General features: G+C 42.4%; 1 protein-coding gene across 12 annotated transcripts in view; it reads right to left on the bottom strand.

The window, feature by feature from the left end:
- Nucleotides 1-643: 643 nt before the first annotated feature.
- SEMA6D (semaphorin 6D) overlaps nt 644-16443 on the bottom strand; it is a 573086-nt gene continuing 557286 nt past the window's right edge. For 2 of the 12 annotated variants that reach the window (XM_032343613.1, XM_032343612.1), the window contains 18 exons: nt 14961-15123; nt 14452-14563; nt 13831-13891; nt 13659-13721; nt 13448-13549; nt 13130-13220; nt 12564-12683; nt 11786-11874; nt 10836-11053; nt 10596-10727; nt 10107-10262; nt 9842-10015; nt 8894-9034; nt 8721-8798; nt 8180-8280; nt 7767-7823; nt 6124-6291; nt 644-4375 (listed from right to left, as the gene is read on the bottom strand). In XM_032343613.1, coding sequence (XP_032199504.1) covers nt 3087-4375; nt 6124-6291; nt 7767-7823; nt 8180-8280; nt 8721-8798; nt 8894-9034; nt 9842-10015; nt 10107-10262; nt 10596-10727; nt 10836-11053; nt 11786-11874; nt 12564-12683; nt 13130-13220; nt 13448-13549; nt 13659-13721; nt 13831-13891; nt 14452-14563; nt 14961-15069 — 3261 coding nt within the window. In that variant the 5' untranslated portion in view covers nt 15070-15123 and the 3' untranslated portion in view covers nt 644-3086. The remainder of the gene's footprint in view (nt 4376-6123; nt 6292-7766; nt 7824-8179; nt 8281-8720; nt 8799-8893; nt 9035-9841; nt 10016-10106; nt 10263-10595; nt 10728-10835; nt 11054-11785; nt 11875-12563; nt 12684-13129; nt 13221-13447; nt 13550-13658; nt 13722-13830; nt 13892-14451; nt 14564-14960; nt 15124-16443) is intronic. The other 10 variants (XM_032343614.1, XM_032343616.1, XM_032343624.1 and 7 more) reach the window with 10 other exon arrangements.

Raw genomic sequence — 16443 nt, 5'->3', positions numbered from 1 at the left:
GCAGCTGGAACCAAGGGCACAGAGATTGCTACAGACACTCCCGTGAGCTCAGAAGTGCCGTGACACCATCAACACCCACAAGAGGCACCGACTGCAGCCACCAGCTCCCCCCCTGCTGAAGGCAGGACCAAACGGGATCGTAATTTTTCTTCCATTTCCATAGTTGGGGAAGGTATCTCTTCACGTAGTCTATTCAGTTAAAACAACAGAATGGAGAAAGCCTGTCCACCAACTAGTAAGAAATGTTCACAGGAACCTGGTCTGCCAGTTGTAATTTTGGACTAAAAGGACATCAACATTTTCATATGGGAATACAAATCACGCGTTTTAAAAATGCCTGCCGAACGCAGCGTGTGGACAAGACAAGGCGAGTCACTGGTACGTCTGCCTGAAGCGTTTACCTGCTGGTGCAGAGACAGCTCACCCGACTTTCTAACTCGTTTTTCAGCTTCTCTGGGGCTCTGCCCATTGGTATTGGCTTTGCAAGAAGAGAACGGTGGCAGAACCATGACCAAGTAGCAGACATTCCCGGTAAGAATATTCTGGTACATTTTAAAAGAAACTCTCAGTGGTGTTATTGACCATAAAATATTTTTTAAAACATGGCAAGTCATAAACCTCTTCAATATCAACAGGCAGGATATAATGATTTGTATATTTTATTTTGACTTTACATGCGGTGTTAAAAACCCAAAGTACATATTATTTACACATCCACAATACAAGTTTACAAGATATCTATACATGTTAAAGTACTCTATAAAACAGTATAGAGCCACTTCACTTTAGGGTTACTTTTTATGCCGTACCATTAAAAAAGATACAATCTGTGTTTACCTTTGCACAAATGGATAAAGCATTTAAAAATTAAATTAACAGGATAGAGACTAGATTTTATGTTAGAAATTTCAACATAAATACTGATAGAACTCACATTACAAACTACAAGGCAGCACAATGTTACAAAATGTTATCCGGGTTCACATAGAGTTACTGTTCCGTTTTCCGCACGCTGGGATTAATATTGGTAAGGTGAATTCAAACACGTTTGTTGGCCGTGGACTGAGTAGTGTTTATCGTTGGTTGGTTTAATTTATTATTAATCTGTAATATTTTAGTTGCAAAGCTGACGTGTCTCAAGAACAGAAGTTCTTTCTAGTTTTTGAGTTTCCAGAGATCTCGGGGAATCACGTTCTTTACAAAACGATATTCTCAAAGGAAAAGAATAGCTGTATCGGTATTCTACAATCTGTATAAAAATGCTCTGGTCTTCTGCAACCCATCCTCCCCCAAGTGATACAGATCGTCAGTGTTATCGCAAGAAATCAGTTGGACTCACTTATCTGACTAAGTCAGGAGCATTCCTCTGCCTTGATACTATCTAGATTAGGTTCAATAAACCACGGTGTGGTGTGCAGCATATTAACTGAGACAGTCATCGGGGTTACACATCATCAACTGTAAGTGGCTTCTGCAAAACTATGAATAAATGACTCTACGGTTCCCGCAGGTGTCACATTACCCGAGAAACCTCATTTGCCTTCACATTATCACCGTTTCATCCTTAGGAAAGCGGGAGTGGAATGTTTATCATGGCAAAGGATGTAATGCTGCTATTTGGGTGGACTGCTGGACAACTAATTGTTCTAGGTTGTTTTTACGTTTTTTAAAAGTCTTTTCAGGTGCTGGTTGAAAAACATTTACAACTGGCACTGGGTAAACGATGTGCTATACTGGAAACACTTGACATATTTTAGTACTTCTATCATTCTCGTGAATAAGGCACAAAATGCACAGATTCAGGTAAACTCACATGTAATATTTACAGTCTATTGTCATTACCTGCATGACTTAGAAGAAAATTCTTGTATGACACAACAGAGACAACATGATTGCACCACTTTCGGTTTCAGAGACTCTCTGTTAGGCCAATTAGAATTCCTTTCACATTTCCTTCTTTTGTCTTCTGCTTTGTTTTGTTCTTTTATCTTGGGGGTAGGAGGAGTTAAAGGAAGAGAAATTGTACTACATGGGAGAAACCAAACAACATCAAAATAAAACCTTATTAGTGTGTTCAAGGTTAAATACAGTGAGTCAGGCTTGGATTCACAGTGGACAGGTAAATTGTTCTACTGAATACTGGTGGATAAATCAAGGATACCTCTTAACGTCTCTATCTCCTTAAGCTGGCAAGACTGTAATCGAAGTTTTAATGAATAGCAGCACAAAATTACTTAGAACTCTTACATTCTGGCATTGGGGACCATGTGAGTCGAGTTAATCATTTTGATGGTCAGATCAACCTTGATTTTATTTCTTTTCTCAAAGCTGAACCCAATGGACTGCTGTGGGAAGAAGTTACTATCTCTTGTTCAGTCATGCTCAATGTAAACAAGTCCACAGCACAAAAAGATGCAATGGGCACCAAAACAAATCCTTGTGGGTACAGAACACACACACGTTCAACAAACACACGAGCGTGCGCGGGCACGCACGCATATGCACACACACACACACACACACACGTACTACAGTTCATTGGTGGCATGAAAAAAAAATGCCACACTTGAAAAAAATGCTACAGTTTGGGTCAAGACTGAATTTTTAGCAAATCGTTTGGTAATCTACAAGTTCATTTCTTTGAGACATTACCATCGTTTTTTGACATTTGTGCAAGAGGCAAGGTGAATGCATACAATTAAAATGTTCACATTTAATGGGAAGACCACACATAATGGTAGTCTAAGTTGAACCCATTTTCAAGTATTTGCTCACAGATTCTTCTGAGTACTTATCAGCTCTCTATACTGGTAAGGCAGCCCCCGGGAGCTGCCCATCTCTTTAGCTTCAAACAAAAGAAATGGAATGACCAGCACCTTCCTTTGTTTTCGGGCAAGTACACAGAAGCTTTGCTGTAGTAGCTACATGTGGCAAGTTCTGATGTTGCCAAAGTTAGAAAGAGTTTCTTTGGCCACTCGGTTCTCTTAAAATACAAGGGAGTCTCTTATCTTAAGGTACCCTTACAACATCATCCTCTCGACAACACGGACAGGATAAAGCCACACGGAAAACAGCACACTTGAGGCCTAGTAAGTGTATTTGTTCAGTGGTCTGACAGATGTGGTTTGAGGAACAAATGAAGGCTTTGGTGGCACATCAGGTTTTAAGGACGGTGTCCTCTTTAGTCCCGTCCTAGGAAGGGTGCCATTACTGGTATAGCTGCTCTGTCTGGAGAGGGAAGGCTGCAGATGAACACTCACTGGTGTTCCCTGAATATAGTCCACCTTTGCCCCAGTGGGGGTGGGCATGTACCCCCCACGGTTCATACTAGGCTGTCTAGATAACAAAACACCGTTCGGTGAGTTTAAGTTTTTAGGCATTGCAGATATAGAGTGCCTCTGGGAGGAATTTTTGTGATAACCCCTTTGTCTTTCCAGAGACGTCATGGGGACTCCAGGAGTGGTGGGGACATCCACTCGCTTGGTTGGGCTATTTCTGGGGAGAGTTGAAGGAGGAGAGTATAGTGATGCCTCCCGGTTAGGGACCTTGGGTGGGACCTCAGACATAGGTCCCACAGGATCCAGCATTAGGGTCTGGTGGGCCATCTGGATATCTCCCATGATGGCTTTGGGGTTGCTGTTTGGGTCATTTAGATGCTTCAGGAGATCGTTGAGGGTATTTCTGGAATCCACAGAACGCCGGTGATCTCTCTTACTGGATGACTTTGTGAGTGGGTGGTCAATGTTTTGAAGCTTCTTTTCAGCTTTGTGAGCATTGGAGTTTGAGAAGGATGTGTTGTAGTCATGAGTAGCATTAGGAAGAACAATGGCACTGGGGATATGCCCGTGACTTAATGGGGAATGGGGTGGTGGACTAGAAGGGAAAAACTGTGGGGTTTCCTTCCTTGAAGCCCCATGGCCATGGGCCTTGTCTGAGTGGCTCTTCATGGCCTGCAGGGTCTTCTGGTGAAGCACAGGTGTAGACTCAGGCGTGGGCAGAGCAGCCAGTTCGGGAGGTTGGCCCCGATGGTCCATCACCATGGATTTAGTATCTCCGTTGGGTGGCAGCTCTTTCCGACTGGTCAGCAGGTTACTGTACAACTTGGGAGAATTGATATTCTGTTGATATTCCTTGACCGGACTGTCAAAGAGACCATTCAGTTTGGCAAAACTTCCGCTGGAGTCTGTGCACGACTGGGCAGATTCTGCATCTTTATGGATCTTTCTGTTTTTCCGAACAAACAGGTCACGATAGCAGTATACTGCCACACCTGCAATGAATGCGCCCAAAACAAAGGCGGCAAAGACACAGGTGATGAGGACATTCATGTGGACCATCTGGTTCGACTCTCCCGACTGGACCTCCCATCGCACACCTGCAACAGACACGCAGGAAAAGAGTCTGAGTGAGGTGCTTCTTTCGAACAATATTAGCCAGCAAATGGCTTCCATTGAGCCAATACTACCTTCACGTGGTCCATATGCTTAGCCTGGAGGGTCAGGGAGACTCTAAAATTCCACCTGTATATTTGTCTTCAGTCATGATCAGATCCCCAGAGACATACCGGATTGCTGCAGATGCCAGAGTAACTCTGATTTCCCACCGATCCGTAAGTGTCTCTTCCCCCCAAAATCCCTTCTAAGTAAGTTGTTCTCTAACATTCAAAGTTTTAAGATTTTGGGGTCCTAAAAATTAGAGTTAGAAAGTATATATTTTCTAAGTGGTCAATTTAGAAATGTTTTGTCTCGTGATTTTCTCCTAAGTCATAAGTCAGGATTACAAGGCAATTGCTAGAATTAGGAAAATTAGGGATTGGCATAACTGTACATTATGCTAAAATAATGATGCTATCTTAACTAGAATAAAGACACACAATTGGTTCAAAAATGAAAAGCGCCTGCTTTGTCAATGCGAACTACAAATACGAACTTTTGTGTTTGCTTTGATTTTTTTTTTTTTTTTCCATCCCATCTTGGAGTGGATTACTCTTGAATTGCTTTCTATGAAAGAAATCCGGACAGTCTAAAGAAGTATAATATGTAGTAGTTAAGTATATTATCCCATCGTCTTGAGATATTTAAGAAATATTTAAGTTAGACTACAAGAAGAGTGGATTAGTTTGTAATTATTGGGATTTTTAATGCGACCACAGACATCTAACAGTCAATCTAAGAGATGTTAGTTTAAGAGGTATCCAAGTCTGTTACATGCTATAAGCATAGCTATCCCAGGATAAGGTTAAGTCAGAGCAATTTCGAGGATTCTGTTGCTTTAGGTTAGTACTAAGGCCTTTGAACATTAGTTGCTTTTAATCAATGTTCAGGATTATGAATTCAGTGGCACTGGGAGAGACAAAGAAAGAAAAGTAGAAAGAAATGATATTACTAAAGGAAACAAAACAGAAAGAATGATCATAAAACTGTTTACAATGAAAACATATAAAACCCAAATCAACAGATGTAAATCATAAATGACAAAGTACTGGCATAAAAACTGATTGGAAACCTGATACCACCGTTTACTAAGCACCAAAGAAAAGGGTGTTTTTCTCCCAGAGTAATAGGTCTAATAAGCCAACTCAACAGGCAGCTGTTTTCTAACTGCTTCTATTAAGGGCTGGAAGTGATAGTTATGGACAAGTGCTCTGTCATGTTTCATTGCTTGTGACATTCAAGCAACTCACTAGCACCTTGTGTATCCTTTTCATATTGCATTTGGAATCGAAGCGAAACACAAGGCTGGGGAAGGCTATTAGACAAAACATCGGATACCAGGATATTTGCTAAAATGAGTTTGGTGCTTTGATGTTGTTGGGGTGGTCCTGGAAATTCTCTGACATTGAGCAGACTCTCAGCATTTTTTGGGTAGAAACCAACATAGACTAGACTGAGCGGTTATCTCATCACCCCTTTCGTTCCCAGCTTTCCATCTCTTTGGTCTAGGAAGGCACCCGCTCCATACAAGCACAGAAAGCGGAGTGAGGGTAGTCGGGGTAGGAGGTGTGAACAACAGCAGAGCTGTGTCACTCCACCCCCCGGGAAACCCTGTGTCCACCAGCTCCTCAGAGAGATCAGGAATCAGGTTTCCACTCAGCGAGAGATGAGTTCCCTGGTGAGGCCTTACCCTTTGGGATACCTGATAAAGGATCAGTAAAATCAGAAGTGTTTGGGTCATCTTGAACTACAAATTTCCGGGAGCTCGTCAGTTTAGGTCTCCAGGTATCAATCACTTTAGGTGTAATTTCTGGGATACTTGCCATTGTGGTAACAGATGATGAAGATACCTCCATGTCTGTGGTGGCAAACAGATTTTTATTAATGTGGGTAATGCTGACAGATTTCCCTGACCACTGGTCTGTTGCATTTTTAAGGGACGTTTCATTCAATTTTACGAGAAAGCCTGTTCTAGGATTTCATAAAAGACACATTTGAAGAGACTATACCCAACCTCTTTCTTGCAAGGTAAAAAGAAAAACTAAAAATTAACCATAAAGACAAATTAAGCAGATTTCAAAACTAGACACACTGAAAATGCTCCTACCAAAGCCCCTACAGTGATTAATGACCCTCGTGGAAAAGGTTATCCACATCCCAAAGATGAACTGCTACTCTCTCATTTTCGTGTGAGATGGCATCAGTTCATTTCTTTTTATGCATTTTCCTGAACATTTGGAGACTGTGTATCCTTCACCGGGGAACCTACGGGGTAACTTCAGCAGGAAAACACCTGGTGAAGTCCACGTGATCTGGATCTGGATTTTCCACCTGCTAGAGCAGGCTGTTGGGCTCTATCTCGGACCTCCCGTCCATCTGTGCCCTGAGGCCTTGCACCATCCACGGTGGAGCACCAAAGCAGGGAGGGACCTCGCGTGTGCCTTTCAACATGCCTGGGGGATTTCTTCCAAAGAATTAGCAGCAACTCATGCAAAAGAAATGGCATTTATAAGCTGAATAAGGATGGTCTGCTACATAAGATCTGCTATCCTCTTCTCCCTTCTGAGGAATGAGACCGCTGTGAGCTTTAGAAGCAGCAGGAGGACCGGAAGTAACTTAACCTCTTAGCATGTGTGTTGCTGATTTCCACAGAGTAGATGTCCCCTTGGAATGTAAGCATACGGTTTTAGGTTAAAATTCCGGAGACCCACATTCAGACCGGTGCAAAGGTCGCAGACGAAGACTCCAAAACAGATACTGATGGGCACGGAGAGCCCACCAAACCACCCTCATACATCAGATACGAGCTTCATTCAACAGGAGCCTTTTGCACACCACTGAGACCACAACATTCAAAGATCCACGGGCTCACCGCAAACCAAAGAAAAAGATGTCGAAAATGTATAAATACACATTTTGGGGAAATGTGTATTTGTTTACTAGGTCTTAGTAAAGGTGAGGAGAGAAGGGGGAAATAATGAAAGTCTGCCATCCATTCAGTAGAGATGGCCAGAGGGAGCATCCACAATGCACGGAGAGGGGAGAGAGAAGAGAAGCTTGGGTGGGCGGGCGTGCAGCTGGAATGCGGTCTATGTGAATCCATTTGATTTTTCTTACGGGATGTGCCTCGGTCAATGATGAACTGTTAACATGCTACACAGGGGTGGAGTGCTGAGTAAGAAAAAGTCTTTCAGTACCATCGGTGGGATTATGAGTCAAAGCAGAAACATGAAAGGCTGCCAAACTGCGCAAAAGGAGGGGAAAGGGGCTGAAAATGCTGAACTGAAGGAAAGAAAAGGTTGTTAATTATCAAAAAAATTAAAAAAAACTAACCAGATGTTGGACCGCCAAATATTTTGTAATCTGGTGTAGTTGAAGTAGGCAAAATTTCTAAAAGAATTAAAGGAACAAGTAATCAGTAAAAAGTAACCAAAAGAAAGCAAAAATTTATGAATTCCAATTAACTAAAAAAGTCAAAAGAAAAGACTACAAATTAAAAGATTAACCTACTGGTTAGACTACCTTTCTCTAGATTTTCTACAAAATTGTAAATGGTGAAGGAAAAAAAAAGGTAAGATTCTTCTCTAACACATCCCCATGACGAAACAGCTCAGCTTTTGCGAAGTTTAAGTTAAATGCTAGGTGGTATGTGTCCTGAGTCATTAAAAGGCTGATTGTAAAATAATGTTCACGTGCAAATGTGGTCAAAAAGAACTGCCAGAAGGGGAAGGAAGATCTGGGCTTACCATGGCAGTCCCCTAGGTGGGCCGTGTTGCCGTATTCTGTGTCTTGTTCATATCCTCCAGCGCTGTGGTTATGGAAAGCAAAGAAGTCTTCGGTTAACAGCCTTCATAGGGACACAAGTGACAACCAGAGCAGAACCAAGAACACAGACCGATTAGTAAAATGGGCAGAGAGGAAAAAAAAAAAAAGGACATTTCAACACAGCTTGCTAAAATGAGTATTTCTTCTATTCAACATCTGGCCACTAGAATGTTTAAGAGAGGAGAAAGAATTGTTTATTCTCTCTACCCATTTCCCTCAGGTATTATCCTGTTTACAATCTCCCTTCCTTATTACAGCCCCAGATTTTTTTTTTCCTTTCTTTTCTTTTTCTTTTCTCTTCCTTTTCTCTTTTTTTACTTCTCCCACATCAAAAAAGAAAAGAGAGGAAGAAAAGAACAAAAGTAGTACTACTGGCATCTTTCTAAAATGTCTAGCTTTAGAGACCCAGAGAAGACAGGCAGCTCTCAGAAGGTCCTGGCTGATGTGACAGGGCATACTTACAGCATCCCTGGGGTCACTCTGCCACAGGTTCCCTGGCTTAACCAGCCACAGTATGGGTCCCGAGATGCAACACAAGACCTGTATAAAACCAAACAGAACGGAGCTTGGATTATCTCATCATCAAAGTTCACGGTGCTGCAAGACTCAAGGTAAGGAAAGAAATATCAGCTTACTTTTTGCAGGATCCATAACGCTCACAGCGACTGAGGGGGAGGCGAATCACGCAGCTGGAGAACGCCACGTACACAGCGTGATGGTCTTTATCCAACTGTAATGAGATGACCTTTCTGTCCTCCTCATTCTCAGCATTACACCTGTATTTGGGGATACATTTTGAGACCGCATGTTTAGGAAGTCGAAAGCTACACGAAATATACAAGGCAAGTGGGGTTTGGTTTTGCAATTACTAAGTGCTGGGAGATCCTGAGGGAGATTCTCAGTAGCAAACCAGTGAAGTACATAGTTTGGGAAGTAATAATTCTATGTTTGATCTTCTGCAGCTCTGCACAATTGTTTCAACTTCAGGTTGGACAAAGAGTTTTTTTTTTAAAGATTGCTTTCTTGTTCTGGTGACAAAGGGAACTGTGTTTATGAAGACCACTTTAGACCACAGAGAAGAAAAAGGACAGTGTTTCAGTGCACTTAAATCTTGCTGTGCTACATGTTTCTGATCTCTCTTTAGTCTCCTTTGCTCCATTCTTGTTTGTTTTAATGGTCCAGTTATCTTTTATGTCAGTGGTTGGAAGAATTGTATTGCGAGCTTGTGCTTATGCATACTTGGAACCAATTGTCTGCTGCAGGCAGCAGCAGAAAATAAGCCTGCAGGGTATCAGGGGTGGGTGCTAACACGTTCTCATAGCCCAAAGGTGAGAAACGAGGGCCGAATGATTTTTAAACTCATCTACTGCCCACCATCCTAGCCTTAGTGGACTCAGGAAAAAACAAAAAAACAAAAAACAAACTCAGGATTTATTTCACTAAGGAAAAAAAAAAAACACAACCCCAAACACAAATGTGCCAAACCACTGCTAATTTCTGGGGCTCAAAGGAAACGGCTTGATGAAATACACGCCGGAAAGTTTTGAGCCCAGCTGAAAAGCCTTCTCGTAAAATATACCTACTTTGCATGGTTGTACGCTTCAATCTCTTCCAGTAACACGCTGTCATTCAAAGAGAATGGACTGGTCTTTGCCAAAACTTTAAGCACCACGCCAGCTTCAGAGCCAACGAAGATGACTGTGTAGTTCTGGTGGGGCCCGGCAGTGTGGTCCACAGCGATGGCCGTCAGTCTGTACCTGTCGGGGGAGGAAGGCCAAGTCAGAGGGGAAGGCCGATGGGGAGAGGAGGTGTTAGAGGGGAGCGGGCTGCTGGTCCTAGCCGTCTCACCTGATCCGGGTCTTGGTGAACCAGGGCTCGTCCGCTATGGGTGGGACGGCAGAGTCCATCAGCGGGTGGGATTTGATGAACGCCAGGGTCTCGTCGGGGAAATCGATGGAGGTTTTGTAAGCTTCGGCAAGGCCATGCTTTGCACAACAGCCAGGCCTGAAAGGAAAACAGTGTGTTTTTTCCCCTCACAAACTGTATCTAAGTGTAAGTGTCCATTCTGAAAGAAGAGGCCAAGAAAGAAAGGAGAATGAGCAAAACCAGAGGCGTAGGGCTCTCTCCCTGCACTCAGCAGGCTCTCCACATTCACCCCTGTGGGGTTCTGTAGACTGGCTGGGTCTGCAGTGCCCCTGCCCCCCACCGGGGACCCCTCCCTGGCACGGGAGGTTGGCCTCTCTCCCTGCTCTCTGAGGATGGATGCTTCCAGGGACCAGAGGGTTTTGTTAAAAACAAAAATAACTTTCTGCTTTTTTTTTTTTTTTTTTTTTTTACCTTGGCTTTGGTACTTTGTCTTCGGGGACTGCTGTCCACACAGAATCTGGGGTTTTCTGTTCTTTAAACCGTCCTCTGAATACTTTTTCAATGTCATCCATGCTAAATGCACACACGGCAGACCCAGGAATGCTGCAAAGGGGGACAGCGTCAGGGAAAGCATCAGGCAAAGAAGGCCCGCTCCTGGGTCCCAGAAGCAAGCACAGAACAGCTCGAGAAGCGCCAAGGCTCTGTTCTCACCTGTTGAGTTGTGTGGTGAACACCCCGACCACAGTGGGGATGCCATTGATTTGTATGATGTCGGTAATGGACTGCAGAACATCGAAGTAGAAAAAGGAATCTCCAGGGACAGAACAGTTGAGCCGAGCCTTCAGAAATGAGGTCCAGTGTTTCTCCAGGACCCGCTGGGAGCCACCCATGTCATTTTTACAGATGCGGGCCACACGGGAATACACGGCCTGCCCAGGGGAGGAAAGCAAAGCCACAGGGTTATGTGCAGGGAGGGGGAATGGAAATGAAAAGCTATTATTTAAGGGAGGGACCAAAAAAGTGCTAAAGATATGACCAGCTCAAAAGAATCTAGCAATCTTCTCCCTAAGGATTTGTTCGGTAAGAATGTAAACTAGATTTACCTGGGAGAGAAGAGGGTCATTTTCCTGTTCTGCCAGACGAGTTCCCCAAGAAGGGAGCTGTCGGACTGGTTAGGGGAATGCAAACTATCTCCATAGTTTGTCTCCCACTCTGTGGCTTCTATCGTTAATGCCATGTGCCATCCTTAAACTTGGCAAAACGAGGCTGTGATGCTTTAAAATTATATGGGCTTTTCCTGAACCACTCAAAATTGAATAGGGGCTCTACTTTCCATCCTGCCTTTTGATGCTGAGAAAGAATGAACATTCAACAGATTTCTAAACTGTTAAGGAAGCATCCATAGCTCAAGGGCGCCTGTAGAACACTCTGTAGTGACAGAAAAAAATGAAACCTTCTCCAGGCCCAAGGCTGCTCTTCTCACTCTGGCCATTGTTCAGGTATTTTCCAGCAATTATTCTCATGATGAGCAATTCACTTCTCTGCACTCAGCCCTGAATGTACCGAGTGCTAGAAAACATGCAAAGAGCATAACTCTACCAAAGCGGGCTCGATTCCATGCAGTACAAGTCCAGAATTCAAGTCAAGTTGCATATACTTGCCTTGCCTAAATTATTATGTTCTACCGCAATTTCTCGAAAGAAGAAATAGACATAGTTTCCATATTCTATGGCATGAAGAAAATGTGGCTCTGAAAGAAAAATCGAAAACAAACTGGTTCCTAAAGGATAATTCAATTAGCACAAGACCCCGGCTGCTAGCATGACTGACGGACATGGCACATCTACAAGCTGGTGAGAACTCCAATACACCAACACGCTCAAGGAGTCTGAATGTGGGTGTGTTGAAGCTTCAAGGAACCCACAGTCTTTCATGTCAGCTAATGGACTGTGAAAAGCCTAGGGGAACTGAACTACAGCAGAGGTCTCTGTTTCAACAGATTTATTCATTAACCTCTTTAACTAGAGAAGAGAATTTCTTACATCGAGAATAAAAAATCTTGGTATCTAGACGCCAAAGAAAGAAATGTCTCTGCGGAGATGAACTGATTGATTCTCAGTGTTAATTCTGTAGGATGGTAGATGGGAGTGGACGAGGAACATTATGTGTATTCAGAGGCGGGCAAACTGGCACCCAGAAATGAGGTCTTTCTTTTTTGAAGTCAACCAGGATAAACTCATAGATGAATCTATTTTCCTGACATGGCTGCTAATTTCCTCTTTCCTTGTCAACGCTCCTGCTTACAACCAAAGCAACTTGTACTTGCTCTAAATAAACAATATAAAGTCATGCACTGAGTTTCCTGATGCCTTGGCTCCTGTTCCCCCTTGGCCATCCCACTACCCTTGGCAATCCCACAACGCTGCTTTTCAAGAGTACCTTTTATCCACTTGGAATCATATTTTATTGTACGAAGGGCAGATCCATCACCCATGCTTCGGTAAATCACGGCATCGCTGGCCAGGAAGTCAGCCACTGTGGCAGAATATAGCTTCCCATCTGAAACCAGAGTTATCATTGGGGTAAAATAATCATAATTATCCTGTATTGTGTTATCCTATGCAGTGTGTTACACCTTTTGGAGTTCTGGCACCTGTCATCCCTATATACACCAATACACGTAGACCCAGATGCTGATGGTCAACCTGGGACAGGTTGCCTCAGGGTATCCTCACCTCATTTTGCAGGTTAAGGATCTGAGTATCAAAACATTAAGCAACTTTTCAGGGTCGTTGACCTAGTTAACAACAGGGCCAAGTGTCAGAATACTCATCGTATGCTCACTTTAAAATCCTCTTTTTTGGAAATTTTTTCCCTAGCTCCTACACTGTAAAAACACCTCTATTAAGGGAGCTACCCCAGTTATGAGCTTTTCTCTTCCTTTCAATTCCCTTTTACCTTCAATGTCATTAATCACTCATATTCATCACACTAAAGGATCTTACCAGCAAAAAGGGCAACATTGGTTTGTCTGGCATCGAATGGGCATCTTGCCAGGCCACTAATTTCCTCCCCGTCATACTCTAAGGTATTCAACTATAAAAGAAAAATAAATAGCTGGTGTCACATCTGTTCAATGTACCTGTTTGAAGGCAATACTGCTTTATTTGTACTGAAATTCTATTTGAAGAATTTTGTCTTTATTCTTCCATAGCATTAGAGATCAATGGGTTACAGCAGAGAGGATTCAACTCTAACAGCATGACAGTGCGGGAGGAAAACAAAAGTTGATAAAAAAAGCACACCGTATGAAATATACTCACCCTATAGTATCTACACATGGGATTGAATGCATTGGTACCACAGACAAAAACCATCTCATCGTTTCTTGGAACAAATACTTTAATAAAGTTGTGGCATTCGTCCTAAAGAAAGTAATAATTAAGTTACTGTTAGACATCCCATACGCTGACATTGTGGGATAAAGCCTACCTAAAGGCTCACTCTGGCAGATGACTCATCTGTTCTACTTACTTTATGTTTGCCTTTCATAGCACAGTTTTCTCGGTCCTGTTGTCTTGACCGCCATGTCAGTTTCTGTATTAATCAAGCAAAACCAAAGTTCGTATTTCAACCAAAAATTTGGGGAGGGGAGGGGGATGTTATCCAAGTTCTGAAGGAATGCAAATAAATTTCACTTGCTCACCTTGCTCGGTATTACTTCTGTTTTGGGGATTTCATTTAAGTTTACTGTATAAACTTGATCCCTGTTGGAAACAAGGCAGTAAGTCAAATCATGTGAATGCATAAAAATGTTAAGCTGCTGCTTCTTGTTTTATTTTTTACAGATCTGCCTTTATTGTATTTTGGAGATCATTTGGATTTTCTCTGTCTCCAACAAAGTCAACAAAGAGGACTTTTTCATTAGTGAGATGCTTTTATATATCACTGTGGTTAGGGAGCAAAGAAAGCTCTTCTCTTCAGACATGGGTCAAACAGCTACTGGTATTAGCATAGGCATACTTCTAATATTTGCTTGAATAATTCCAAGTTAAAAAAGAATAAAGAAATATTTCCCCCCCTGCTGCTTTAGGAATAAAAAATGGTATATGATTTCTTGATAGCAGTAATAAAATAGCACCACTGAAGGCTTTAGCCCTGTATTTTGTTCCTGGTACACAACACAGACTCTTCTCAGTGAATATTTTTGGCTACTTGCAATTTTTGATCACAATCACATATTAGTTTTTCATGAACTAGACACATTAATGCAAGCACCACAAGAGAAAAGAATTTTAATCTAATAAACCAATGAGAGGAAAATTACCTGCCAGCAATATAAAGTGTGTCTCGAATTTTCAACATCAGCTGAAAGTCCAGCCTGTGCTGGGATTCATTGCCTGAAGGGCGTCCTCTAAAAACCGGATATTGCCTTGAATCTGCAAGTAAAAATGGGCTAAACCATCAGTCAGGATTATGGAGCTGAAGAATCAATATACAGCATTGATTAGCTGTATATACTAGTTGTAGAAGGGTTTTAACTAAATTCCTCTCTTATGGTCTTGAATATAAATGAATGAAAGATGGTGAATGTTAGCAAATGATCTTTTTCTTTTAACAGAAAATATATAACCTATACATGGGTTGCTTTAGGAAAGCAACCAACAGAGCTGTCCCATTTGCTCCAAACACTAAGAAAAGACTCTAGATCCATTAATATGCAAAAACAGTTTTAAGACATATAAAACTCTCTTTCTAAAAACAAATGCATTTAGATGATCAAAAGCAAAAACAGCTCCCTTCTCAGAAAAGAAGAATGTTCTTTAGATTACTTACAGTGATAATCAACAGTATTGAGGGGTTCGTCATCTTCGGGAAAGCTGACGGCCCTCAGCTGGGAAATCATCAGGAGAAGCATGTAAGCACAGGGCAAGAAGAACCTCATGGTGGGCCAAGATGAAGTTGGAGCTGTCCCTCCTCAGAAATCCCACTCAGCTACCTGGAGAGCAGAAACAATTTGGAAAGGTGTCTCTGATGTGATGCAACTTGCTCATCTGTAATCAGTTCAGTTTTCACCAAGAGCTCTCTCCAGGGCCCTGCCCCCATCAGGAGCCCTGGCAGAGGCGGGGGGTGGTGGTGGTGGTGGTGGTGGTGGTGGTGGTGGTGGTGGTGAGGCATCTCTGAAAACACAGGCTGAAGATGGCAACGTGCCAGGCCTGATCGAAGCATCTGGTGAGCATAACGAAGTTGTAGGCACATTTGCAAGAGTTCTTGAGGTAACTATGTATGTCATCCCAGCAAGATCACCAGAACCACAAACGGAAATGCTGGCTGCTGACTTGGCACGAAGATGGGCTAAGTTGGGATTCGAATTTTAATTAAACTCCAATCTGCTTCCCTTCCCCCAGCCTGAAATACACCCAGTACAGCTTGTCTCTGCAACCCCTCCCATAAAATGCCCAAGCTGTCTCACAAATATCCAGGGAGCTGATGGTCCCATCACCCTCATCAGATCCTTGCTAAAGGCATTGCCAAATGCCAAACTCCCAGCATTACTCAAGCCTTAGTCCTAAATTTGTAAGCAGAGCAGTTCCCTGAGCGTACTAAGATCAACATGGAAGCAAGGACATGAATGACATTGAGTCAGGGTGAAAGGAGAATGGAAAGAAATGAAATGATTTCACGATCTATCAATTAAGCGGGACAGGATTAAAGCAGCACAGCTGACACCAGACCACTGGGGAAGTCTTCTTTTTTACATAAAACCATTTGGACACAAACCAATACCCTTAACATGCCTGTCCTCTTAGCTTTATTGAACTTTAGAACCACTGGGGGCCTTAGGGACCATCTAGTCCAACCCCCTCATTTTTCAGAGGAGAAAACCATGGGCTGGAAAAATTAAGGGACTCACTGAATTTCAGGGGGCTCTTTCGAGCACAATCAGGGCATAGACTTACATCACCTGAGTCTCTGTCTGGTCTCTTTTCATCAAATTAAATGAGGAAACGAAGTGACTTTTTTTTTTTTTCCTTCAAAAATATAGTATTACAAAAAATCTTCTTGGGCTAATGAATATATTATCTTTATTGAAGTGATGTTTCACAGGTGTATGCATATGTTACATTTTACCAAACTGTACATTTACAATGTGCAATATATTGTATGGCAGCATCTCAACAAAGCCCATGGCATTAATTGCATATTATCCATCAAAAATTTTTTTTTAAATCTTTAACTGTTATTAATTTATTAAAAAAGAAAATTAGGGCTCTGCTGGGCCAATGGGATGGCTTTTTCAAAACTGCAAATACTCTGC

Source organism: Mustela erminea, chromosome 5, assembly GCF_009829155.1.
Source record: "Mustela erminea isolate mMusErm1 chromosome 5, mMusErm1.Pri, whole genome shotgun sequence".
Taxonomy (NCBI): domain Eukaryota; kingdom Metazoa; phylum Chordata; class Mammalia; order Carnivora; family Mustelidae; genus Mustela; species Mustela erminea.
The sequence above is the reverse complement of the archived record's forward strand: the minus strand, read 5'-3'. Positions and strand labels throughout refer to the sequence as shown.